Here is a 27,489-nt window from a genome sequence, read left to right as displayed (position 1 = left end):
TCGCAAATGTCAAACCAAGTGCATTCAGTTGTCAACAAGCAACACACGAAAACAACGAGAAAAACATCAATACAGAACGGGTGCAAAAGCGTAAATGTACAATTTGCAAAGTTTTGGTGTGATAATTGCCGTACTTAATTATTCATTTCGTGCGCGGTTTGTGCCCACGTACGGTCCAAAGCATGTGCACACAATAATCGGTGCGATTGCTACGTGAACAAAGCACGCCGAGCCCAACCGCCGTACGCAAGTTGATGTTTCTCTGCCGAAAGTTGACCGAAATCGATAAAATGTTTGGAAAACTGTCGGAAGTTTTGCAAACCGCAGCCGACGTGGTAAGTGCCCGATAAGCGAACATTGATTACAGTGCACTGTGCTTGTACAGATGTTTTTATCGGGTGTATGCGTTTGCTTTGAAATGAACACCTTTCAGCCGTGTTCTATCCGGCCAATGTCGCTGACTCCACGTGGAATGGAGCAATTTGGCGCTCAAATTACATAATTTATCAGAATTTGCTTTTGCTTACCAACTTTCTTACTCTTTCTAATTGCTTCTTTGCTTGCCCACTAGCTCGCACCACCCCCCACGGCCCTGCAGGACTTTGACTATCACTACCGGCTGGTGAAGAACTTTTACGTCGCCGATAAAACCGTACCAAAGATACACATCAACGATACCAACATTCCATCGCACCTGGACCAGATGCTGCAGATACTGATACGCGAAGAGCAGCAGCGGCTGGAGGTTCCCACGAAAGCGGACACCGACACCGACGCTTCATCGAGCAGCGGCGTGGAAAGCGTGTCAGCGAAACCAAGCCAACCATCACCACCACCACCACCAAAGGCCGAATGTATGGAATTCGTGCTAAGCGCACGGCCGCTGGATGTGCTGATCGAGTTCGCGGTAAACGATACGCCGCCCGGTGCGCGCTACATCGTGCTGAACTGGGTGCGACGCTTCCTGTCCTGCCTCAAGTGTCCTCCGCTCGGGCATGCCAGCATATTCCAGCCCGTCCAGCGGCTGGTGGACATTTGCAGCGGCACGTACGCCTCGCCGTACGAGCGCGAGGAAATACTGTTCCTCGAAACGGTGGCCGGGCTCGTGCGCAAGGACTCGGTACTGGTCAACCTGTTCCTCAAGTCTCACCACCATTCCGCACAGATGCTGGCCAACTGGAAGGGGCTGGGCGTAAACAAGGCACCGGTAAACAATCCGCTGTTTGTCAGCACAAAAATTGAGTACGACTCGCGGCGCATCTCGCTGGTAGCGGAGGAGGCGAGCGAGGGGCCGTCGGCGGGAAGGGAGGAAAGCGCCCAGCATCTGCCACCGGTCGATGGTGCAAACGGTGGAGAAGAATCCGAGAGCTGTGATTGTGATGACGAGGATCACTTTAGTCTGTTCGATGCGATAGTTAGCTATCTGGATAGTGCGGTAAGTGGCGAGTGCGGTTTTTCGTTTCAAACAAAACTAATTCCTATACCTATTCCCGGCCACCCTCAGGATAGCACCATAGTGGTGCGAGCGTGCGAAGGCGTGCTAATACTGGCCTCGCTGCCAACACTGCAGCCCTCGTGCAAGGCGATCCGGAACACGATCAGCCGGTTCGTAACGATGATGGCCGGCCGGCTTGCGTCAAACTGTCAGCAAATTCCGGAAGATATGGACACCGGTGATATCGAAGATGCCAACGTAACCTGGGGACTGTTCCCGCGGGATCCCGAGCAGCCGCACTACATCGGCCGCTACCAGCTGACGGCCTTTCTCTGCTGGCTGGACTACTGTGATTGCTTGCTGAAGGAGAGCGCACTGCTGGTGCCGGAGCTGGGACCGCGCGTACGCGACGAAATGCTGATCAACTACATCGAACCGGCGCTGGTCGGCTGCTATGCGCCCTTTATGCTGGTGCTGACGGCCAAAATTATCAAAAAGACACAATCGAAAGCACTGCTGGATGGTAGGTGGAGCAGCTGGGGTCGTACAGTGGTAGAGGAGTATGATATTAATTGTTAAGTTTGTTCTCTTCCCAGAAATTGCAAACTGGCTCATCGGTGAGGATGAACTGATGGACATTAACAACTGTCTGCTTACGATTTTAATAGAGAATGCGCACGAAAATACGGACATTCTCCTGCCGACACTGCAGTTCGTTGAGGTGAGTGTTGGTACGCGGAGGGTAACAAACGGACACGGAGTGAAAGACATTCTTCTCCCAACAGTCGCTGCTGGACAATCCACACGAAAAGATTCTGCACGGCATGCTGTTCTTCTACATCAACACCAGAGGCTACTACGATGGCACAGCGCACACCATCCAGTCGTGGTCGGACGAGGAGGATAATCGCGAGCGACGGCGTGGCAGCGCAGACGATCCGATCAAGTCCCGCACCCTTGCCCCAAGCAATATTTTGCGCGTCATCAATCAGTACGTTGTTGCAAAACAAAGCAAAACAACAGACTTTCAATTTCCCTTCTAATGGATTGCTTTCTCCCCCCTCTGCAACCCCCTGCAGCTTCCTGTTGCTGCTGCCAAGACAGATCGTAAGCGATGCGGGCGGCATCTGCTACGAGGAGTACATGCAGGACGCCAATCGCCACTACCAGACGTGGATAAAGAAAACGCACGGGTTCAGCTGGCCGGTCGAGGCAATCTGGCCGGACAGTGGCGATTCGTCGCCGCTCGCCGGGACGAGCGTCGAACCGCCACTGTCCACTAGCGGCGCCGCCGGGCTAATGACGGTCGTTCCGCTGGCCCCGATGAAGCAGCCGAAAAAGCAACGAAACCCCAAGTACACCACCGACGGCAGCCAGACGAACGCCATCGATCTGCAAACCTGCGGCGACAGCGGCATCTCGGAGGAGAGCTTCTACGAGGGCCCGCTGCTGAAGCTGCTCTTCTCGCACGTCAAGCAGATGAACACGCAGCCGTACGAGCTGAACCTGGCGGTGATTGCGATCCTGTCCAAGCTGGCGCTCTTCCCGCACCCGTATCTGCACGAGATACTGCTCAACCCGGAGATACCGGTCGCGGCCGGCGCTACCACCCTCTGGTCGGTGATGCAGTTTCTTGCCCGCCAGCTGCTGTCGGAGATACCGCGCGTGGACGGGTTTCAGGAGAAGATCAAGGATACGGGCCGCCGGCTGCTGTCCAATCCGCCCCTCTACCACAAAGACTGCGGGGAGGCGGGCGATGCGGGGTGCGTCGGTGAGTCCGCGGCAGCGGGGACGGCGGTCGAGGAGGAGGAGGACGAAATTAACGACCCACTGTTCGAGTCGATCGTGGTGCTGGAGGAGTTCTGCAAGGAGTTGGCAGCGATCGCGTTCGTCAAGTATCACCATGCGAAGGAGTAGTAGGACGGGTGGTCGGTGTGTTGGTTCGGTAGCACCCGGGTGCTTAATTGCTTCCTCCCCGGGGTCCCTTCTTCTTGGACGACGCACATTTTATCTTAAGTAGCGCAAATACCGTTCGTAGCCGATTCCCGATTGGCTTCTCTCCAGTGCCCGTTGGTTATAGGTTTTCGCAGTAATTTAATTGTATTTTACACTCTAGTCTTTGCCAAAGCAACAAAGAAAAAGCAAAAAAAAAACAGCAAGGCGCAGTGCAAACCAATTTGGGTAAATCGCTCGATAAGATGAAACGTGTTGCAATGTATTTTATTGCGAATAAGGTAATATTCGAAATTATCTCTCAGTTACACGGGCGCTACGATACCAGTGTTTTATCCGTTTGTTGCGTTATGTTTTATCTCCCCCCTGATTAAAGCTCAATTTTAACACAGAAAGTCATACATTTAATTTAATATTTTGTTTAAAAAAAATTGCACCAGGAACCGGAACATGCTGGTCCATCTGCCCCAAACCGGAGCGTCGTTGCCTCTTCCTATCTTGCCGATCTAATCTATGTTTTGATCAACCTCGCTCTCTCTGTCTCTCTCTCTCTTTCGCTAACACACAAATACGCTCTCGCGAGAACGGTGAGCACGGCGTTAGTTCGCTCAACTGCTGGTCCGCTCCGAAAGCGAAGGTTCGTGCCCGGTCGGGTTGCGATGCGTTTTCTGTTCGTTGTTTTCCTTCGCCGCGAGTGGACGTGCTTTCTCTAGCGCTGCTCTCTAGCCAGCCCCCGTTTTAGCGTACGTTTCATCATCATCCCTCCCTGCTCCTGCTCGTCGTACACCCCCTCGACCAATATTGCTCGTTTTTCATCTAATCCACCCATAGCGCAATTCCGAATTGCAAGTGCGTGTGTGTCTGTGAGTGTGTGTGTAGTTTGTGAGGAACATTTTCCTACTTCCGCAACTATTGCCAAGGCGCGCACGACTGCCCCCCTTTCCCGCTGTGTGAACTCTGTGTGTGTGTGCGTTGAAGCTGTGTTTTTCATCGCATTATTTCCATCGCTGTCCCGTTGAACGGAGCGAAGGGGGCAAGGGAAGCGAAATAAACTATCATCGCTTCGGCAGCTAGCCAGCGGAGTCGTAAAGATCCCACAGCCAGCTTTCCGCCCCTCCCCGCGCTCATCCCGGTATATATGGGGCGCGCCTCCGATCCGTAGTTGGCGTTGGAATAGAAGGGAAAAGAAATAAGTAACGGAAGGTAAAGTGTGCCACCGAGCCCGAAAGCGTGCGGAATGATGGCACACTTGATCTGGTTGTGCATGTGTGTGTGTGTTTGTTTGGTGTAAGAAACCTCTTTGCATTGTGGAGATAAATCGATGAAAAATTAATTTGATTAGAAATGCAACATGGACGTGGGACAACGGGAAAAGGGTAGTGCACTGGCAGTGAAGAGATTTTCCTCCCCGTGGTGACCCGTGCTGTGTTGCGTTGTTTATGAAGGTTCTCCCCGTGTACCATCTTCCCCGCGATGTCTAGTTCTACTTGCTACGGTTGTATGATTTTCCCCCGCTCCCTCCCCGTTTACAGTGCATACGGACGCGTGCGTACCATCCAACTCGGTAAAAAACTTATCTGTGTGTATGTGTGTGTGCGTGTGTCTGTTTAAATGTAATGGTGCATCGTTACCACACACTATCATCGCTGCACGGACGGAATTATCATAAAAAAGCGCAACCCTACCCCGAAATTGCACACACCCCCTTCACAGAACTGTTCGAACCGCACATTGGGCGGTTTCTTCTCGTTTGTGTGTGTGTGTGAGTGCGTCAACCGCGTTCTATGCACATACGCACACCCTTTCCATCGCTCGGAAAAGCGGCACAGTGCAGTGAAAGTGGGTGAAAAATGTCCCAACGATTCAACAGGAGGGGAATAAATACAGAGCATGGCAGTAAAAACCACCACGCACCACGAGACGAAACCGGCGACCGGAAGCGTTGAAGCAGCAGCAGCAGCACCGTATCGTATTGTGGCCCAAACTCACCCTCCGTCCGGTTTGCTGCTATTCTCACTGTTTCAGCAAAAACAGCGAGCTTCCCCTAACACGGTGCGCACACGCTCTGCGCCACACGTATGGTGGAAAAAATCGCGCAAAGGAAAATTAATTTCACCCTCTCTGAAACAGAAGGGAATGGGGGTATCTCCGACTAAACAAGTGAATCGTGTACCGTCTCATACGGGAGAGTATAAAAGAGATATTTAAAAAAAATGAGAAAGAAGGAGAGAAACAATTTTAATGATAAAATCGCCACCGACTGACTAACTCTCTGACTGGCTTTTGGCGAACCAAACCGCCATCGCTCTGCAATAAGGGGTTGCCTCGCACATGAAGTGAGGCGAAAAGACGGAGATGAAAAGCGAAAAGCCCTGCACAAAGGTGGAACCGAATTACACACACGTTGCCATTGGAATCGGAACAGAATGGGTATATTAATGCCGATAGACGGATAGCTTCTCCAACCCGGTCGGTCATTGACTCCGCCGTACCGTTCTTCCACGGCCTATCTCTCTCTCTCTCTATCTCTATCTGTCGTCCATCGAGCATCGGCTTAACGAAAATTCAACGCCCAGAATGGGTGAAAACGTAGTACCGAAATGGACGGAAAAATGCCGGAAAACAATACCGTTTCGCTTGCCCGCTTGGTGCTTGTTTTCGTCGTGGTCGTTGTAATGTATTTAAAGCCATGCCCCCCCAATCCATTCCACCGAAGGGGGGGGGGGGGGGAGGGCAGGCGTTCATTTTCCGGCTGGTGGTCGTTCACTGCGTGATAGCAGAAACCGGGCTCTACCGCGACCGTGACTTTTCCTTTCCCTCCCCGGGGTTCACGTTGTCGTCGTCGTCGTTTTGGTGATTTGGTCGATCGTACGTTCCCTGCTCTCGATCCAAGTAGACGGGGGATTTATTTTTAGATTTTCACAGCCATTTCCACCGGTGTTGAAAATTCAAACCCCACCCTTTGGACCCTCTACCTCTCTCTCAGTGTGTGTGGATGTGTGTGAAACTCTCCTTCGAACAGCAGAACAAAACAACTACCAACCAATTGGTGCATCCCGTCCCGCTGACAGTGAGAACGACGGGCAGCAGAAGTTTATCTAGATTTCAGGAGTAGACACACCGACCCTTTCTAATGAACGACATAAAATTAGTCTCAATCTCCTGTTAGAAGTGCATGCTTGCGTTTGCGTATGTCGCGCTTTGCCGCCCGCAAGTTGTCGTAGATCGTGTCCCACGGGCCCCGGGCTGCAATGCTCAGTGTCATCGGCGACGTGTGAGGACATTATGCAACGCCATCTTTGGATTACATGTCCACCAACGCGAGATGAAAATAGTGTCTAGTGGGAAAATGTCAGCTCCACGGGTAGGGTTCGTCTCCTATTGCTACAGTTTGACGCCGGCGTCGGATGACCGACAGACCATAACCATAAACTTTATTGTTACCACTATCGCTTTGCGACTGATGCGGTGATAATGATGGCCGATAAGTATGTGGAGCTGATAATAGTCCACTTTAACGGCATTGTTTACGATGTCCCATAAGCGATGGGGCTGATAGGATTGAATGCCAATGAATCGCGTACCTGTCTCCACTTCGGAGTGTAATGGTGATGTTTAATGTTTACCGATTGCCAGATGTAGATGGTTCAGTTCGAACAGTCGTTTCAGTGGTGGTCACTATCAACGATTGATTTGAAAACATTATGCCCTTCCGATAGTAAACGTTCTACATTTCTGAACCTTCGGGTAGAAATTGCGCCCTTTTGAGGCTGTAGTAATAGATGCCACAGGCAGCCAAAGAAAACATTACCTTGCTCACACTTTGCCGTGAAAATTCTCGGCAAATGGCTTGGATTCATATTTGTGGTTTGATTTGAAAGCCTTTCAAAACATCATGCACATGTGACTTCTTTCACGTCACATCAAACTGGTCGTACCGCGATCGGGCCCGGCTCGTTACTCACGCGACGACTGAGAAGCTGTATGCTGTTGGTGTTGTGTATTGCTTTGCCGCTCCGTTAAAACGCCAAAACAATGGTCGTAAGAGCACAAACAGTTCGGCACTCTTTCACCACGAACACCTTTTCCATTTACCCAAAAGAAAACACTCAATCACTCGATCGCTCAGAGGAACGTTCTTGGCGTGAGGAAATCACGATTATGAGACGGTACCTGTGCCGCGCATACCACCATACGGGGGTAAGCATAAAAGGCTTTAACGAGCCAAATCAAACATGGACATGTCTGTTTGATCACTTTGTAGACCGACCATTTCAATCGGGCATCTTGCGTGCGTGTCTGTGTGTGTGTATGTGTGTGCATTAATCTTCTTTCCGACCAAAATATATGTGCGACCATTGCTCTCCTCCGTCTTGCGTTCGTCTCGCTTAGGCCAGCCGTTTCTCGTTGCTGTGCCACGTGTTGCGTAGAATGCGTTAAATAATAGCGCAAACAGTTGCGCACCGAGCATTACGCTTCGTTGCTTTTAGCCAACGTGTACCGGAAGGGGTTTATCGTACAGGAATGCTCATTTCTTGCCTCTGAATGAGTGAATCATAGTTAGTTCGATTAGTTAGTCTTTAGGGGAAAACACTCACAGGAACTCCAATTGGACGCAGGTGTTAGAAGCAGATTTTCTTCAATTTCCGCCAATGGCTTGGAGACAAAAACTCCATCTCTACGTCGAACCATTTGCCCAGTTCCGGTAAGCGGTCTGTTTCTAGCTTAATCGAATTACTATACAACATCGAAACCGTTCCCATTGCACACGGGTGGCCAAGTGTAACGATGTCACCGCACAGCCATATCTACCGGCCGGTGACAAACGAGGGAAAAAGAGGCGAAATTCAACACCCAATGGGCTATGGGCCACTACTGCCCGCCACATTCATCCACTCCCGATGGGGGTAGGATAATACAAATTGGATCAACAAACTTCCGAAACCCTTTTCCCAAGCACCACCGCAGCCGCAGAAGAACCACCCAAACGGAAGTCAAACGATCAAGTGCAAAAGGAAACGAAACGAAGCGAAACGCTGGCGTCCGATTGACTGGAACTGGGTGTTCCAGCCGGGAAAGCAATCGAATGTGTGTGTGTGTGTTTCATTCGCTAATGAGCTAACACAACCGCGTACACTAATTTGGCGTCGAAAAGTTGATGCCTCTTTAGCGCGGCAATGGTAACGCAAATGATCACTCGTTTTCTCGATGGAAAGCTGCCGTATTTTCCGTGTTTCGTTGTGGAACGAACCGCCCCGGTGACAGGTGACGCATCTTAGACATCGGTTAATAATGCTCGCTTCTTGTGTGCTCCTCTTTTCCAGCGACGATCTTGTGTGCTCTGCTCAGTGTTAATGCGATATTGATGAGCACGTTGCCATCGCGGAGAAGGTGTTTGTGAGAGGTAAGGCGTAACATTGCATCGGAGTGGTCTCAACAGAAGATCCGAAGAATCAAACAAACAAACAAAACAAAAAACAATACCATTTTGACCCGTGTGAACCGTGTGTGAGTGGAAAAGTGTGAAAAGAAAAGGGTTGCCAGTGTGAAATCTGCGGGAAAATAGGCAGCCTCAATCAAGCCTTTCGGTGTGAAAACTCGGGCACAAGATTACGGTCGCAAGTGCTTCTCGTGAATCCAGCAACCCAGAGAGCAGTCGATAAGTGATACGCGTGAAAAATCAAAACAAAAACAAAAAGAATGGCATCCCCAACACCGGCTCCCGTGAAGAAAGTGCCGATTCATCTGCAGGTAAGCCAAGGGGAGGGGGAGCAGGTGGTAGGGAGGCGCGGCATCGGGAAGTATCGTTTGGTGGGAATGTTTTGGTTGTTAAGATATGAAGCCTTTTTTTGTTGTGAAGCAGCCCATTAACCATTTATCAAACTGCTAACGTACGTAATCGAGCCAATGAGGAGGGAAAACTGGATGAGGTAGAAGATGAACGAGGTATCGAAAATTCACGTTAGAGTGACCTGGATTAGCGAAAATTTTAATACTCATTTGCATGAGCATTTCTTCAGTCAACTATAAGAAAAACATTTACTTAATGTTCCATTTTACTGGAAAATATTTTTTAAATTTTTAGCTGTCAAATAGACGAGGAAATTAATTGCTCTGAAATCCTAGTGGAACCCCTTATAACGAATTTTTCGCATAACGAGCAAATCTAAATGCTCTACGAATACCCCTCTTAACGAGTAAAATCTCGCATAACGAGCAATTTTATGTTTGTTCCCGATAAGAAATCGTGATCATTTCGAGAGTTTCAATGCTAAGAATTGTTAAATATCAAGCTATTTCCAAAAGAGGTAGATATAAGTGTGGATGAAAAGTGTAAGGGAGGCGACACATTAACACCCACCGCCAGTCCAAAACTCTCGAAGCCATACAAAAATCGAAGCAAAAAGCCGGGGCGGGCCATGGGCTCGTTCACTCCCTGTCCAGATAACTCTTTTCAAATCAGATAGCGGAGCTGAGAGTTTTGCTTCGCTCATCGACAGTTTCATTGCTCCAGTTCTTTCCTTCTTATTTGACAACATTGGAGGCTCTCTTCGGCTCCGGCCGTGGATTTTAGTGTGTAGTGTACCTCCCTAAGAAGCGTGTGTTGCACAAGTGTGTTAGGTGTATTGATAGGTGTGTTCTTGCATGCATTCTTGATCTACTTGGCGAGAATTTCGATACTGAGAATCGATGAATGCATAACTGTTACCACTTGGTGGTGTTCTGCATGGTTATGATGCATATAATCCCAGTACATCTGCACTTTTCTTGACCGAGAACCAATTATATCACTTTTTATACAAATTGTATCAAAAAGAGCCTCCCGCACAATGAGTTTTTCGCATAACGAGTAGGACATTGGAACGGATTAAACTCGTTATAAGAGGTTGCACTGTATGATAAAAAATATGTTTTTCTCAGATAAATGTTTTAAAAATTAATTAACAAATAGTCCATTCTTGAGAATTTATTCTTCTTTGTTTGATTAGTAATCCAGTAATCCAGCAGGGAATGTTAATCCTGTTCTCGGGACCGCACGCGGCCGCTTAGTTTGCGTATTCCACAATCAGCCCCTGGCTAGTTGAAGACCCAAAGCAAAGAAGCCTTTCTGTGTTTAGCAAAAGGGGCGATAAATATCAAAAATTCACTTTTCCAATTGGTTGATTGATTTTATTGATTTTGTGTCGCTCATGTTCTCGTTTCGATAGTTAAATAGCTTTTTCCCCGATTACCGATGCATACCATAAATGATAAATATGGTGTTAATTCCATTAAATTGCTCCGCATGTCTGCGTGCCGGGGGTGTTAGAAATAGATGAATAAAATAATACTGCTTGATGGCAAAAGCAATACCTAAAATCATACAATTTTAAGCATTTGTTTATTACGGTTAGCACTTCGATGATGGTAAAAAGAACCTTTTAACTTAAAAAGTGTAAAATGTAGTTTTATTTAGTGATATATCAATGCTAGATTTTCTCATACATAATAATGCAAGGGGAAAACCAAACTATTTAGGGGTTAAATCTCGATAAGTGGGAAATTTAGTTAATCCCGTTCTCTGCCAATCCCACATTCCCTGCCATACAATGCACTGTTTTCACAATTTTCCACTAGCCACAGAAAGGGGGGAAACTACTTATACTGTTAATGCTACACAGTCAGATAGAAAAAAAACGACGACAGAATCGTTCTATCAAAACTGTCTAAATAAAACTAGCTTGCACTACTACGCACACCAATCAAGTAATACACGATCCGGCAATAAACTGTTTCCCTTATGCAACCTCATGCACCACCACACCACCACCGTCCCAAACGTTCCATCGTTCTACACGCTTCCTCCATCCCTTCTCACTCTTCGCCCGCCTAATGGTGTCTCGTCGGCCTACAGTCCATGTCCATGAATTATTAATAACCCGGCAACCGAACCGAACGCTTAGTAAATAATCCGTCCCGAAATGATTCACACTGTCCTCCCCTGCTCGCTTACTCGCACCGGCCCTCAGCCGATCGTAAGGAGGAGACATTATTTAGGGTGTTTTTTTTTTTGTCCACCACCCAACAGGGGAGGGGGGCATGGTTTGCATTTCCTGCAAACGGGAAGCTAGTCGATGTATCGTGCTTTGACTTATTTACATGTTTTTTTTTTTGGCTCTTTCCCTTCTTGTGCACCAAAGAATTGTTGTTGATATCGGAGTGCCTGTTCAACGGTCGGTGGCCTGTTTTGTGGCCTGTTTGCTGTTTATTGATTTTCCGCGACTCGCTTATAGTATGCTTGCCGGAGGGCTGGCTGAAGGTTAAGTTTCACTTAGTTGCTTTCATTTGTCGCAACCCGGTGGCAGGTTGTCATATTTAATTCAATTTTTGTAGTTTTTTTTTTAAATCATTTTTCCTCGCTTTGACCTCGCAGAGTGTTTGGGGGGAAACATTGGGGCGTATTCTTGGCTCCGTTGGGTGTTGGAGTACGGTTTAAAAGAGCTTCTTGGCCTCCAAAATGGCCTCGCAAACCCCCTTTTTGCTGCTAGACACAACAACCGGTGCAATCACCTTACTTGTGGAGGGAAAGGGGCATAAATGGCCCACAATTTTCATCTGCACCTGAGGGCTCGCGGTGCTTGTTTTGTGTCGATTAAAGCTTGTTGTTGCTCAAAACTGGCCGCGGAAAGTTGTGTTGTTTTCAGGCCCGCTGCCGCTGGCACCACCAACCGCCCATTTCCGGTGCGCGGTGGTAAGCAGCAGCACTAGACGCGAGCAATAGAATAGAACCATCTCGAAACGGTGTTGAATTCGAATCAGAGAGTTCTTCTATGCAGCAAATACAAAACAGCGGGGGGAGAGGAAAGCAACAAACCAACAGCACCTTTTCAGCTCCCGGGTTGGAAGGTGCAACGCAGCAGACCGGAACTGGGGGGGGAGAGGGGGCCGCCGTGCATTCGCTATATTCTGGCTTTCCTATTACATCGGAGAGGTATAAAAGCGAAGAAACAAACTCGAAAGAAGGTGCTGTTCTAGCCAGTACACGATTACACCGCGTCTTTGCCCGGAACTGGAGAAAACACGAGGCGGACGTTACGTCAGCTCCTTTGGTCATCGCCCAAAAGAGGCCTTCCGGATGGCAAAAAAGAAAACAAAAAACAACATTCCACCGTTCGATGAACCCTTCTCCTTTCATGTGTGTGCTTGGGTGCTAATTGGGAAATGAGGGTTGCCACATTTAAAACGCCGCCCGAACAGGCGCTGGTGGTGTATTGGAGGTTCTGGGGAGGAATGTTACGCCGCATGTGTCAGATTGGCTAAATTGAGCAAACGATCGCTATCGGAGAAGCCAACTCAGTCTGTCTGTCCAGGGTCCCTGTGTCTGGTACGGTCCGAGCTTTCTCTTGGGACAAAATTGTGGCATATAATTTAGCTCGAAAGTGCAAGAGACCTGCTTATCAGGCAGACGGCAGACGGACCGTTGCGTCGCGTGTTGATTTCGTTTAATTGTGTGACCCCTTTAGTTGTTGGATTGTTACTCGTTGTGCACAGTAATGGTTAAGCAGGAAGTAAATTGCCATGACGTGCATAAGTGATTGGGAGAGTCGATAGGTAAATAAATAAATAAATACATTAGAATATCAAAATATACACAATTTTGCAATAAAACGGTTACACACGAAATGTGTGATTAAAACTAAACCAATATTGCAGCTACTCACCCCGTTTTTAAGCCTGTTTTACTGTAATGGTGCCACTGGAAGAGAAAAAAAACGCAATTACAATCGTTCAACACACCCGCAAGCTATTGAATCATTCCCGCAACGGATGTCGCTGCCGGCACAATTGACAATATATGCTAGCAGGTTCTCGCGTGGCCAAACGCAAACTATGGCCGCGGGGACGCATAACTCGCATAACAAAAAACAACGAGTTCCCGTTGAGGTGCGTTCCCGTTGAGCGAAGTGCTTAACGGCTGAAGTGCATCTCAAATACTCAAATACAGCAGCCGCTCGAAACCCATCGAAAAAAGAACCAAAATCTCAAGTGTAGTATGCTTATTTGCTGCTGCACTGTTACAACTGCATCCAGCGAAGGAGCATTTCGGAGGAGCACTAAAGAAAAGCAATGGGGTGCTAAAACATAAGCCGGCACGAAGCTCTTCACATTTTGTATTATTAGGGTTGGGTTTTTCCCCCTTTCTTTGGATTGTTCTTGTCTATCATTGCCTAATGTAGCATTTGAAAACGGGGAAGCCTTATTGAGTGATCTGGGGCCGCTAAATCTTGCCAACACCCTCCAGCCGCCGATCGCACACACTTCATGCCCTTCATTATGTGTTAATGCTCTCCGTTCTTTGGGCCGTTTTCATGCATTCATTCCCCCTCCCAACGACGATGATTAACCGATTTAAATTGGAAAGGAAGCACCGCTGGCACCACCACCATCACCACGATTTAAGATACGGTTCTGCCACGATTTAAGATACGGTTGTGGCGATTTGAAGCTTTTCCACTTCTACTGCACATCGGAGTCATTTCTTCAGCAGTAGCAGCATCAATTGAAAACCCCCCCAAAAAAAAAAGAAATTAAAAATCAATCATTTGTGTGTGCCCCTCCGAAACAAATGAGTGGCCTCATTTGGAAGCTTTTTCTTTTTCACCGTTTTCACCCAGCCTCGCTGTTGTCGTGCGGAAAACATGGCGATAAATTGAAATCTCACCCACAGATATCCGCTTTGCAACGAACCAGGCAACAAACACACAAACCAATAGCAACAAAAAAGCAATTGTTTTAAGCTCAATTCTTTCCAGTTACAGGCGATCTTGTAAGCTCTGCTTTTTTTGTGTTTTTTTTTTTAGGATAGGAGCTTCTATTTCAATCCCAAACCAATATCCCTCAAAACAGTTTGGCGAGTGAAAGGACGTACCTCCGTCCGAATCGATTGCTGGCTTTCGTGTGCCTAAATTTGCTGACTAATTCTATTGCCCTTCAAGAAACCCAACGTTTGCGTGAACATTCCCAATTAAGTTGTTATTAAAGCTACTCGAGCAGGCAGCAACAGTGGCTCGGAATGCTTTGAAGCTTTGAGTTTTACACTGGCCAGACACAAGGAGGGCTAGCAGTGGGCTGCAAAGGGCCAATGTTAGATAACAACTTGTACGTTCTCGTGCTTGAGTCTGGCCATCGTAAAAGAGTTTCTTTTTTGTTTGGACGTCACGTTGGCCTCTTTTGGTGAAAAACTCTGTTTCGCTCTATTTTCCGACCGAGGTGTTGGCTGAAGGGATTGCGGGGGAGTATAGAACATTAGAGGTTTGCCAATTTGGGCCACATGGGGAGGCTTTTAAATATAGATTATTGATTACCTAGCGGTCCATGAGCCGAAAACAAATGGTTTAATTATAACTACATTAGAAAAAAGGCATCATAATACAGTCATTGTTTTGTGAGATGATTATTACAATAATGCGTATTTTTCTTATCGTTTAATTTAAAAATAACTAGTTAATAAGTTGTCGTATGCCAAATCTCAATACTGGCTGTTCCCGAGAAATGCGGATACGAAGAAAAACACATTTGACACATAAATAGTCAAGTGTAAAATAATTCTCCCTTTCAATTCAGGCAAATCAATTCTGTCCGAACCGTATTAATAATTATTTTGTGACCGAAAACTAACAACAACAATCAAAATAACCCACATATTACCCGGCTTTCACGCGGATATTTGATCTTGGGAACGCATTAACCGCGTTTCTTAGATTCCGAACGTGACTGTTATCTTATTTACACATTTAAATAGCTTGTAAAATGAACATACATAACACGGACGGGACGGCTAAATGGTCTGATACAAGACACGTCGGCTACTATAAATACCAGATCGTGGTTCGATACTCACATGGACCGGACCCGTTTTACCAAGGACTTTGAATATCCCGTTTCCGTGGTTTTAGTGTAAATTCGTTTTCTGGTTGTTTTTTTTTTTCTTCTTTGTCGCATCTTACAAAAAGTGGCAAAACGATAATGTTATCAATTTCTACCCAAATTCAGTTTCTGGCCAATTAACAAAATATCCAACCACACTGTATCACCTGTATCATAACTTAATTGCAGTAAGCTTTGGAAACGACACCATGCAACCATCTCGTTTCTGCAATGCGCCCATACAATCGTAGTAACCTTACAGGCGAACCGATACATACCTTCGCCATTCCTACTGCCCTCATTCTAATCTTTGACCTCAGCTAAGACGAAACTGTTTGTGTGTTGTGCTTCACAAGTCTGTGTGTTTGCTTTTAAGCTCACTGTGTCCCTACCAGTCCCTTAGAGTTCGATAAGATGTCCGAGGCAATGGTAGATAGTGTCAACGGCAGGGCAAAACCGAAGTCCCGATTGAAAGAACCTATCTGTCTTGATCTTCGGTCTATCGATGGCACGGCCGACGCATCGACACAAATCGAAACAGTAACGTCCGAATCGTCCACGAATACGGTGCCGGCAGAGGATATTTCAAGCATGGAACTTGCAAACGTACCGAAAGACGAAGAGGTGTGGAGGGGATCAGAAGTTCTTCTTGTGGGAAATGCAATTCAATCACCATGGCGTAATCGGGTTCGCGGAGAGTCGTCTAGGGAATTTAAATGAAATTTGTAAAGGATGTGAGTAATGAAAGTGTTCTTCCTCCCCGTCCATTCTCTTCCGGCAGAGTGCGCAAAATCGGCTGTACATCAAGCGCGGTCACGTCGTGAACCACGATGGAATGCAACAGGCGGACGTGTACATCGAGGACGGAACTGTGCGGTAAGTATGCCAAAGAGGGAGGCGGGATGGGTAGGTGCGTGTTCGTCTGACAAATGCGACAATCATGGGATTCTATCCATAATGCGGCAGTGCGCCCGTTGCCAAGCTGCAATTTCGAAGTTTATCAGCGCTTGTTTGGCACCGGGCCAGCGAATAAAATTGTACTCCGGCCGGGACTCTCGCAGTTGCCAAAAATCGATCCATCGTTTTGGCCTCTAACATCGCACTCTTTGTTCCATACGCAGATACGTCGGTTCCGGTGCGGACTTTGTTGTGCCCGGCGGGTGCCGCACGATCGATGCGACCGGCAAGCTGGTCATGCCCGGCGGTATCGATCCGCACACACACTTTCAGCTCGAGTTCGGCGGCACTGTCTCGGTGGATGATTTCTACAAGGGCACCAAGGCCGCAGTAGCCGGCGGCACCACAACCATTCGTAAGTAGAAGAACCATTCCACCCTTCCCGAAAAACGGCCTCCAATCTGAGGGTTTTTTTTTCTTTGGCCCCCTTTTCCACAGTGGACTTTGTACTTCCCAAGAAGGGCGAATCGCTGCTCGAAGCGTACGATGCCTGGCGCGCCCGTGCCGACCCGAAGGTGGTGTGTGACTACGGCCTGCACGTCGGCATTACCTGGTGGTCCAAGTCGGTGCGGGACGAGATGCGAATCCTGTGCCAGGAGCGTGGCGTCAACTCGTTCAAATGCTTCATGGCGTACAAGGGCCTGTACCAGCTGAACGATTCCGAGCTGTACGAGGTGTTCGAGACGTGCAAGGAGCTCGGTGCCGTTGCGATGGTGCACGCGGAAAATGGGGACATTATTGCGAAGAACGTTACCAAACTGCTGACCGAGGGTGTGACCGGACCGGAAGGGCACGAGCTGTCCCGCTCGGAGGAAGTCGAGGCCGAGGCCACCAATCGCGCCTGCGTTATTGCGCACCAGGTACGTACGGGGAGACGGTGTTTCTTTGCCACGTACTTATTGGGCCTTTCGGGATTCTCCCGAAAAAGACCCCCAAGCAGAAGGGCAACTGACAAGTGTCGCTTAATTCTACGGTCTAATGATACTGCAATGGTCGGTAGAACCGGAGAGCGGTGATAAGATTAGATGGAGCAATCATGGAGTGGGCAGTTTTGAGGTAACCACAGCATGTTTTGGGACGATTTCAAGAGCACCAATCTGCAATGGAAGATTGAGCTATATTTGACGTCCAGTATCAGATTAGATAGCATCCTCTAACAACAACAAACGGCGGAGTTTTGTTTCGCGAAATATTATACAATGCTATCGCCAGCTGTTTCGGCTATTCTTTAAATGGCAAAACTTCATATCTTTCACCGCCGCTGCAAGTTTTGTAGATAATGCGGAGAGGACCTCCTCATCTTTCCTACTGCAATGCAGAATCGTAACTGTTGAGCGTGTTTGGCGCGACCTGTTTGATGGGCCTGGGTCTTTTGCCTGGGCAGGCTACATAGCTATAAATAAGCTTTCAACAACAGTAGGTCCAATGCCTCTGAGCCTAAGGTTAATCTATGGTTCATGCATAATACAACTGTTTGCGTGAGAACCTTGGAGGGTCTTAGTTATGGAAAACGAATACATCAGCCTAAAACTCCACTGAGCGAGCACTTGACCTACTCTGTACCCTTGCCCACGATTGAACTCATAACATTGCTACAAGGATATTAGCACAGCAGCGGGGGTCAATGGAAAAGTGCCGATAGACACGCAACAGCTCCATCCAGCACACGAACTTGAACTTTCACTTTCCTACCCGTTGTTGTTTAGATCGGATTTCCGTTCCTGTTTCTTTAATTTCCTTTTCTACTTCTAATGTATGCATGATTCCAATGTATCAGTTTATCATCCCCTCTTTAAATCTTTTTTAATTTAAACCTGTTTCATCTTTTACCCTACTTTTCTTATATTTTACTATTCTTTCTTTTTCTCTTCTTCTTCGTTTGTTCCGGTACACTCTTCTCATCTTTCCTTCCCAACGCTGTCCTTCGTCCTTCGGTTGTGTTGCTTCGCCCGGCGCATAACTTTTCCCTTGGTGTGGTGCAGGCTCACTGCCCGCTGTATGTCGTGCATGTCATGAGCAAATCGGCCGGCATTGAGGTGGCACGCGCTCGACGCCGTTACAACGGCACCGGGATCTTCGGTGAGACGCTGGCGGCTGCACTCGGTACCGACGGTACGCACTATCACGACAAATGCTGGCACCATGCAGCCGCCCACGTGCTGAGCCCACCGTTGAGACCGGACCCAACCACGCCCGAGTTTCTGATGAAGCTGTTAGCTCAGTAAGTAGCTCAGCAGCTGTGTGTTGTTGGGGTGTGTTATTATAAGATGCAACAAATGGGAGAATCATTCCATTTGCAAAACGTCGGCGGACTAACTGTTGTTTCCTGTGCTGATTGTTGTTGTTTTCTCAAAAGAGAGGGGGGGGGGTCGCTTTTCTTCGTGTTGTCCACTAAACATTCTGCCGGTTCCAACATTGCCGCTGCTGCTGCAGTGCTAAGCCTTAACACCAACACCCAAAATGCGACTAAAACCACTAAAGCTTTTTGCTTTCATTTTTTCAAACATTATTTTCTCCATCATGCTGCGAACTGGAAAACCTGCGAAATTTACCCCATTTGTGTGTGTGTGTCTTTGTGTGTACTGCTCATCGTAATGTGTGACATTGCTTCTAATCTTCAACAAAAAATGGGTCAAACGGTCGCGGGGCACACCGGAAACAACACCACGAACTCATCATCCTCACCGACATCTTCCACGAAAACCCACGAAATCATCACAAACACATACACCCCCACATTCCACCCCCGATAGACGAAGGCTCCACTGTACGTCACACGGGTCACGAGCAAGCTGGCAGCGGAACAGCTGTCGCAGGCCAAGCGCCGCGGTCTGGTAGTGTACGGCGAAACGCTGGCCAGCTCGCTCGGCTGCACACTCACCAGCGTGAAGCCTAACCAGCTGGTCTACTACACGACCAGCCCACCGATTCGGAAGGATCCGGAAACGCCCCGGCATCTGGTGAAGTTCCTGGCGCTGTAAGTTTGCCCCCCATACCAGCCCCAACATGCGGCGGCCTTGCCTTATCCGTTTTGCTTTTATGTTGCTATTTTTTTGTTTGTTTTATTTTCTGTTCGTTGTTGTTTGAGTGTGGTAGTTTTACCCATTTTCAACACTTTTGATGGCAAATCTTAACGCGCAACCCTTACTTTTCGTCCTCCCAGGGATGATCTGCAGACGACGGGCAGTGACAACTGCACGTTCAACCGCAACCAGAAGGAGCTCGGGCTGAAAGACTTCTCCAAAATCCCGAACGGCGTGAACGGTGTCGAGGACCGCATGTCGGTCGTGTGGGAAAAGGGCGTCCAGACGGGGCTGATCGATCCGCAGCGCTTTGTGGCGATCACGAGCACGAACGCGGCCAAAATCTTCAACCTCTACCCGCGCAAGGGCCGCATTGCGCCCGGGTCCGATGCCGACCTGCTCATCTGGGATCCGAAGGCGGTGCGGACCATCTCGGCCAGCACGCATCACCAGGCCTGCGACTTTAACATCTTCGAGGGCATGAAGTGCCACGGCGTGCCGGAGTTTGTGATCGTGCGGGGCCGCGTGTGCGTCGAGTACGATCTGATCCGCGTCGCCGAGGGCCAGGGTTCGTTCCTGGAGACGCCCGTCTACCCGTCGTTCGTGTACGATGCACTGAACGGGGTGGCCCGCCCGGAGGAGGGCCTGGAGGAGAAGCACGCGCGCAACGGCATCCAGGGCCTGGAGCTGAACTCCAAGTCGGGCCACGAGGTGGACATCCCGGATACGTACGCCCTGCCGGAGAAGTACATCCCGGGGCCGGCGCTGAGCGTGATCTCGGGCGATTCGCAGCTGAGCACGCCCCATAGTGCCCGGGGCCATCGGCCGGACGGGCAGAAGAACATGCAGGAGTCGACCTTCTCCATCAGTGGTAAGGCGGGGGCAAACCCTTTGGTTGTTGGGGCTAGTTGGGTAGTTGTTCTAACCTTTCTTGCTCCTTCTCCACCGTTGCAGAGGAACTGGACAAATCGGAGGCACGCTCGTGTATTCGCGTCCGTGCACCGCCCGGCGGCAAGTCGTCCGGATTTTGGTAAACGTCCCGCCGCGTACAGCAACAACGCGCACACCCATTCGGAAGAGCCCGGGCGGGGCAGGCAATGGTAGGCAAAGTTACCTCTCGAAACACTATCACCTCCAACCCATCCAAAGAAGTAAAAGAAGAAGAAGAAGAAGCAGCACGCGCGACCGGAATCCTGTGGGAAGCAGCTGGTACGATCATCGGCGGCAAACCAGCAACAACACATACTCTTACGCTAGGGATAGTTCTTTTTGAAAGAGGAGCAGCCGTGACGAAGTAATCGCTGGCCTCCTGGCCCAAACTCTTCCATATCAAAGCGCCTCCAAAAGGAAAACGTTTCAGTTCCGGATCCGGTATCGGTTCCGAGAGGCGCTGGCCAGAGCAGAAACACAATCAGCTAAGTAATTTAACGATAGAGATACGACTTCGGACAGCGCCTGTCTGAGAGAGAGAGAGAGAGAGAGAGAGAGAGAGAGAGCGTTGGCGAGTTATATTACCTTTTTGCGCGCTATTTCCTTAAGAGAGGCACACCGGCAAGCTTTGCAAACATTAATGTATCATCATTTTAAATTTATTTAACTTAATTTACTGCTCTTTTGCTGTGTCGATTGTGCTGCTAACCATTACGGAAAGGGTGACAGTGGAGCGGAGGCGAAAAAATCCTTACCTTTAATAGCTTTAGTTGCTACAAAATTTTAAAACCCTATTGCCTCTGCAATGTATGCGATCATTGGAACAATTATACGGTTTATTTAAGTGCTCGGGATGCTCCGGAGTACAAAACTGTCGGTAGGTGACGTACAGCAAAGCACACCGAAGGGTAGCGAGCGTTCGGCAGATGTGCAATAGTGTGTAGGTCGTTCGTCTGATAGCAATCTAAGTTTCAGTTTCAGCACACTCATCTCAACAGTCTAAACCAAACCTGTAACACACACCAAACAACAAGCATCATCTATTTATTTACGCACAACGTCTTGATAAATACGCATCTCTGGTATAGGAAAAAGGGGAAAATCGAGGGTATAACTAAGCGTGAAATATTTGGGAATTGAGACGAAAACGAACATTGATATGAAGAGAAGCACATGTGAAACGGTAGAGCTTTGTTGCTTGTTTTCGGGACGCGCCCTACTACTACTACTACTACTACGACTAGCTACTAATGATACTACGATAGAATGAATGAGCTTTGTGCTTCAATTCTTCTCAATTTTGTTTCTGTACCACTAGCTAGGGTTTACAATTAAGATAATCGCTAGCAAAACATTTTTACTATTCACTCGCTGGAAGGACAAGCCAAAGTTTGCTAGAATTTGTCAAAGAATGGGACCGAAAGCATGTTTTTTTTTGTGTCTGTGCGATTTAGATGTGGCCTCGATAGCCGCACGTTTTGGAGCGTGTGTGTTTGGTCAGGTGGTTTCGTTATGTTACTTTTTCTTACATATAGGACGTATGTGTGTATGTGTGTCGTGCATTTTTCTTCGCGCATAGGCCGCCCTCGGTTACGGGCCTTGCATACGAGAGCTTGAAGTGGAAAACAAACAAAACCCCCCAACCTGTAGCGATAGAAGAAGAAGAGAAAAACAAACACTTGTTTCGATGGTCGCTTCTTCGTTTCGTGTTTTGTCGCCTTATTGTTTCATTTAATATTAATACCTAGCTCCAAATATACACTCGCGCGAAGTTGGGCGAACAAGTTTTCCATCGTAAGATAAGCAGGGCGCGGTTAGCATTAAAAAACAAACAAACAAAACCCATTTAATATTACACCAACCTCCGTGGGTAATGGTAAAACACTGATAAATAAAGAAGCAAAAACATACTAACCTGTTCGAAGCCTTTTTCCCCTCCCTGTAAGAATTATGTCCCGTTTACAGCGATTGTGCATAATATCATATATTTATTGTCATTGGGTAGCATAAACGAGCACGAGCATAGTGCATAATCGGCACAGTTGACTAACGAATAGTACATTTGCTACAGCCCTGCGGGGCCCCTAAAATACTGCCAACATTCCCCGGACCCACCCCTCGCGGGTCCCAACGCTCAGGTATCGCTAGTAACGACCGGCACGCCTTCCTCCTAGAGAGCCTTTAAACCGCCACCGCCACCGCCGTCAGCGTTCTTTCGTTTCTGCGCCTCACAGCATGCCGCCATCGATCAGCTCCAGCACCAGCATGGTCATCTTCTGCCGGCACAGCTCGTTCGGCGGCACGTTCAGCTCGGGCGGCGTGGCGGCCGTCTCCGTCCCGCTCGCGTACAGATCGGGCGCCTCCTCCGACGAGCAGGTGCTGATCGGCAGCATGTCCATGGCCGCGCCGAGCCCGAACCGGGCGCACACCCTGAACTCGTCGCCGATCTGCTCCCACAGCCGCTGGTCGGAGCCGAACGCTTCGGCGAACCCGCCGCCGCCCAGCAGCAGCCGCAGCGAGCGTACCAGCTGCTGGTGGTACGTCTGCAGCCAGTGCTGCAGGCTCTTCTTGCGCAGCGCCCCATCGGTGCAGCAGTAGATCAGGTAGGCGAGATCGAGCGCTAGCGAACCGTGCCGGATGAGCTGAAAGTCCACCAAACACGTCTGCAAGCCAGAGAGAGAGAGAGAAAGCATTTCAGGGCGCATCAGTGACGCACAGTTGCGGACGTGCCCAGCATTCCCTACCTCAGCGATTGCGCCGGCATCATCGTACCGGAAGAGTATGTTGTTCGTCCAGCAGTCGCCGTGGCAGATGACCGACAGCTCGCTGGTCCGGTTTACCAGCTCCACCAGGTGGCCGAAACAGTTGCCCAGGAATGCCTCCAGCTTGGCCAGATGGTCCCGCTTTTCCGGCACCGTTTGCCGCACCATCTGGATGGCGTTGCGCGTCAGCACGTCGTAGTACCGGCGGTACCATTCCTCGTTCGCCTGCGAAAAGATGCCCTCCTCAAGCGCGCCGGTCAGCTGCCGGAACTCGGCCGGATGGCGCCGCTGGTACGCGAGGCTGACCGCGTGAAAGCGGGCCAGCTCCGCCAGCACCGCCTCGAGCTGCTGCGGTCCGAGGCCCGCCTGCCGGTCCGGCATCGTGAACGAGCGCACCCGCAGATCCTCCAGCACGATCAGATCGTCCCGGGCCAGGTAGCAGTGCGGGATGGCCTGAAAGAGCCGCTCGCTCGCCGGCACGTCGGTGCCTGCGCCGACCGTCTCCACCTGCCGCCGCTGGAACGCCACGTACTCGGGCATGATGGTGTTGTAGAACACGACCTCGTTGCGGAACAGCGCTTCGCTTTTGAACGCTTCGCGCTTGATCTTGCAGTCCGGCAGCCGTTTGCAGATGATGCTCTTTTCCCACTTGAGCTTTTTCGTGCCGCCGTCCGGCAGCGTGTGGCCCTTGAGCGCGATGCGGAAGAGGGCGGCCGTGTAGTTGTCGCCGCGTCCCGACCCTTGCGCTTCCTGATGGGGAGAACGAAAAAAAAACGTTAAATTAGGAGAGGCAGAGCCTTGAAGACACTAATGTCATCCTGTGTGACCTTAACCGCCCACACAAAAATCGATACTCGACAGGAGGATGATGACGGACAAGCTTTAATTGCATTTAAAAGACAGAAGCTCAAGTAAAATCATATGAATACATTGAAGGGAAATTGTAACTTCTTTTCCTCGTGCAAAAAGCTCACGAATTGTAAAAGGAACTGCTTTTTCTGGGGGAGAAACTGTTCCGACCTGTGTCATTCTTGTTCACCAACCCGCCCAACATCCATACCTCGTACGAGTCAATCGTTACATCTGGCTCATTCTTTACAAACATTCGCTGCAGCAGCTCCAGATCCAAATGTGACGAGCAGAGCGATGATGTAATCGAATCCTTGCGAGCTTCACTATCATTTACACCCATTTTTTCGAGCTACTGATGCGAGCCACCTTTTCAATCCTTTGGCACACACACTATCACTTTGGCACTGGTCAATAAAAAGGGACCTCCCTTTTCGCTCACATTGAATGCGCCCACCAGCAAAACCGACAGCCGAAAATGCCACAAAACAGTAGCGTTAACAGCAGCAGGCGACCCCGTTGCTTTGCGCCTGCTGGGATGCTTTCCTTATGCCTGGACCGACACCCCGGTGTTGCCCCGGAAGGTGATAAAAGTTCTAGCGCTCCAATATCGATCCGAATCACCGTACCCAGCCTGCTGTGCGGTCTGCCGTGTCGCGCTATGCGCGCAAGAACGTCAAAAACGTGCTTTTGACAAAACGACAAGCGCGAACGCAAGAAGGAAATTTAAAATGCGCTAACGGAATGTAACTGCCGTTTTTTTTTTTTTTTTGTTGTGCCGGAAATATGCTGCTGCACCACGCGCGACCGAAGAAACTGAACCGTTCCAACCGCCTGCCCACGGTTGCACTAAATCCAACAGTCCCTCGCGATACTGGGCGATGCTGTCTTTCCTTGCTCTGTTCGCCGACAAGCAGCAGTGGCGGCAGCAGTAATTGCATTTGAATCATCTTCACACGAGATTGACCCTTGATCCAACATCATCATCATCATCATGATCATCTGCTTCGTTCTTTTCCGTTGGACACACGCGGCCGCGCCAGCCGTGGATCGTTTACGAGTGTGTGTGGCTGTGGACGCTGGTACTCTCCGCAGTGCCGCCGCAAGCGACCCCTTTTGCTCGATTCAATTGGACCCGCTGCTGCCGGCCGAGAGTGGAGCCGTTTATTAAATTGATGCACATACTGCCCATAAAACATATCACATTTAGAGATAAATAACTAATGGAATTGATTTCGACAGGGCGGAAGGGGGGGGGGAGTTACAGCTTGTGGAGCGATGAGGAACGGCCCTCTGCGCCACAGACGACCGCGTGCAGTGCTAGGTGTGGGGCGCAAACACGGTTTGAAGTAAGGGCTAGTCATCCGGCTGTCCCGAAACTGACCGATCGTGTACAGTTTGGGGCCAAACTTGGGAACAGTTTAGAAGGAGTTTTTCAGTTTTTTTTTTCTTCTTCTTTCGGCGTACCTGTTGAGAAATGCCGGAAACGTGCCAATTGTTCGTTTAACTGTCCTGTTTGTTGCGCCGCCATCCGGAAGGACAGCGTGAACAGATCTCGCAAGACAAACGAACCCGATCTAAGGGGTGATTGGATCGTTACGGAGGATGAAGAGGAACGGTACTTGAAACAATTCCAGACCAGCATGCGGTAAGCGGGCCTGTTGTCAACAGACTTGTTTCGCCTTTTGTGGCTTTGTTTTCACCACCACATGTCGCGGGGCAATTTGTCTTGTTCAATCAAATTTTATTGTCCCGACGGTACATCAAGACCACGATGGACTGCGACGAGCATTCCTAACTTCAGGCTGTGGCATGGGTTGGGGAAAAGATTTGCCATTACTCCAACGCCATTAGAAAGTCAACAAGGCAACGTAAATAAATATATAAAATTAATCGACGAGATCGTTTTCAGTACCTACGGAAATCTGCCGACTGTTGCCAGTGCTGTAACATTTTCCTCGTACAAAAAATACGCACACACACAAGCGCGCGATTGATCAATGATTTGTTTTGATTTTCCCACACGATCAGCTGATCTTTTGTTTTACAACTTTTAGGAAGCGAAGATGTTCCCACAAACTCCTCCGGTGCAATGTAACATTTGTAAGGTTCCGCCGCCACCCGCGTCCAATCGTGCAATATAAACACACACAACTGTGCCCGCTAAACATTTCGAGTTTTCGAGTTGTATATTCGGCTCGAATATTGCTAAAAATTTTGATAACCTTTATCATCATTTTTTATCATTTTTAAAACTTATTTTATTTCGCATTATTTGTTGTAATTATTATTCAGTGTGGTGTTTTGGATTTCAAAAAATAATAATTATTAAATTTCAGGCCTTAGGTATGCTATAATTTCACTATACAGGCTAACTTTACAGGCTACTAACACTATACAGGCTACTAACTTTTCGCTGAACGCTATACAGGCGGTCCTCGAGATACACGGTTAGCGGGGACTGAAAACGGCCACAAAATACCGCGTATCTCAAATTTCCGCTTAAAACGAATCTCGTGATTTTCAGCCAAAATATAACTAATTGTCGTATAGTTTAGCAAGTAAGGGGTGGTTTTAGCCACTTAAATAATTATTTGATATGAATCTGACTGAATATAACAGTTTTAAACTATTTGAAATGGTTTTTAACATTTGATCCAAAGGGAAAATATTTGGGATTTGACAATTCATGTGTCAAAGCATTACAATTTGCTCAAAGAACTGTCAAATTTATAAAACCGCGTATCTCCAAATCCGCGTATAAGAGGTACCGTGTATCTCGGGGACCGCCTGTAGTTATAACTGCTAAACCCATAGGCGTAAAAGCTGCTAAACCTAAGGCTGCAAATATACGACGCGCGTTTCCGCGCCCGCTGAAACGCGTATAACAATCCGGCCATAGAAATGAAATGTCATTCGAACGCGCTACCGCGGAAACGCAGAGATGCTCTTGCTGGATATCTATACGGAACTGCTATACGCGTTTGAACGCGCCCGCGGGAACGCTCGTCGTGTATTTGCGGCCTAACTGCTGTGATATGTTGTACTTCTTATTATCGGAAAACAACGCGGTAGGGTTTAAGATTATCATAAGATAAAATTGTGTTATAATACAAGGGGGAGGGGAGTGTTGCAATCGATTAGGGGAATTTTGCAAGCGTACTGTGGAGCTGTCGTCTGACGGTGGGTGCCGGTGTAAAAAGCTTTGAATTGATACCGATGATGTTTTTTTAAAAACATCATTTGGAGTTGTTTTCGAGTGAGATTCTGCTGTACACATGATAAACTAAATAAATCCTGCTGCGGAGCCATAATTAAACATGATAAGTTAGTAAGATTGACGAAAATATTTTGAGGTATTTACAGCGGCACCCCCCCCCCCCATTTACAGCTCCACAGTACGCTTGCAAAATTCCCCTAATCGATTGCAACACTCCCCTAAGTGATTGCAAACATCCACAGCTTGCATGCAATATTCCCCTACCGATTTGCAACATTCCCCTAAGTGATTGAACTATTCCCTTATATGATTCGAAACCCTGTAATATCGCTCGCCTGCACGAGTGCTCCGCACCGAGGGACCGCGACCGCCGCTCGGTTCCGTTCCCGTACCTCATGCGAGCTCGCCGATTGCTCGAATTTGTTTTGCGGGTGCGCGTTTGACGCAATGACG

At 48.6% G+C, this 27,489-nt stretch overlaps 3 protein-coding genes across 8 annotated transcripts; 2 read left to right on the top strand and 1 right to left on the bottom strand.

The window, feature by feature from the left end:
- Positions 1-24: 24 nt before the first annotated feature.
- LOC120896181 (protein FAM160B1-like) lies at positions 25-3,783 on the top strand. The gene is made up of 6 exons (XM_040300128.1): positions 25-335; positions 572-1,435; positions 1,505-1,958; positions 2,032-2,156; positions 2,221-2,426; positions 2,515-3,783. Exons 1-6 carry the CDS (start codon positions 255-257, stop codon positions 3,350-3,352), a joined length of 2,568 nt encoding a protein of 855 aa, XP_040156062.1. The 5' UTR covers positions 25-254; the 3' UTR covers positions 3,353-3,783.
- A 269-nt stretch (positions 3,784-4,052) lies between these two features.
- LOC120893983 (dihydropyrimidinase) lies at positions 4,053-22,119 on the top strand. Of its 6 annotated transcripts, none has more exons than XM_040296260.1 (8): positions 4,053-4,131; positions 8,713-9,139; positions 16,077-16,171; positions 16,417-16,607; positions 16,691-17,112; positions 19,006-19,229; positions 19,416-20,146; positions 20,230-22,119. In XM_040296260.1, exons 2-8 carry the CDS (start codon positions 9,089-9,091, stop codon positions 20,307-20,309), a joined length of 1,794 nt encoding a protein of 597 aa, XP_040152194.1. In that variant the 5' UTR covers positions 4,053-4,131; positions 8,713-9,088; the 3' UTR covers positions 20,310-22,119. The 6 variants fall into 6 exon arrangements, with proteins under 6 accessions (XP_040152194.1, XP_040152192.1, XP_040152195.1 ...); XM_040296258.1 differs by lacking the exon at positions 19,006-19,229 and adding an exon at positions 18,235-18,473; XM_040296259.1 differs by lacking the exons at positions 4,053-4,131; positions 19,006-19,229 and adding exons at positions 4,935-4,952; positions 18,235-18,473.
- A 44-nt stretch (positions 22,120-22,163) lies between these two features.
- LOC120893984 lies at positions 22,164-24,662 on the bottom strand. The gene is made up of 3 exons (XM_040296262.1): positions 24,028-24,662; positions 22,950-23,717; positions 22,164-22,868 (listed from the first exon to the last, which is right to left on the bottom strand). Exons 1-3 carry the CDS (start codon positions 24,157-24,159, stop codon positions 22,434-22,436), a joined length of 1,335 nt encoding a protein of 444 aa, XP_040152196.1. The 5' UTR covers positions 24,160-24,662; the 3' UTR covers positions 22,164-22,433.
- Between the last annotated feature and the right edge of the window lie 2,827 nt (positions 24,663-27,489).

Source organism: Anopheles arabiensis, chromosome 2 (genome assembly GCF_016920715.1).
Source record: "Anopheles arabiensis isolate DONGOLA chromosome 2, AaraD3, whole genome shotgun sequence".
Taxonomy (NCBI): domain Eukaryota; kingdom Metazoa; phylum Arthropoda; class Insecta; order Diptera; family Culicidae; genus Anopheles; species Anopheles arabiensis.
This window is presented reverse-complemented; position numbering and strand designations above follow the sequence as displayed.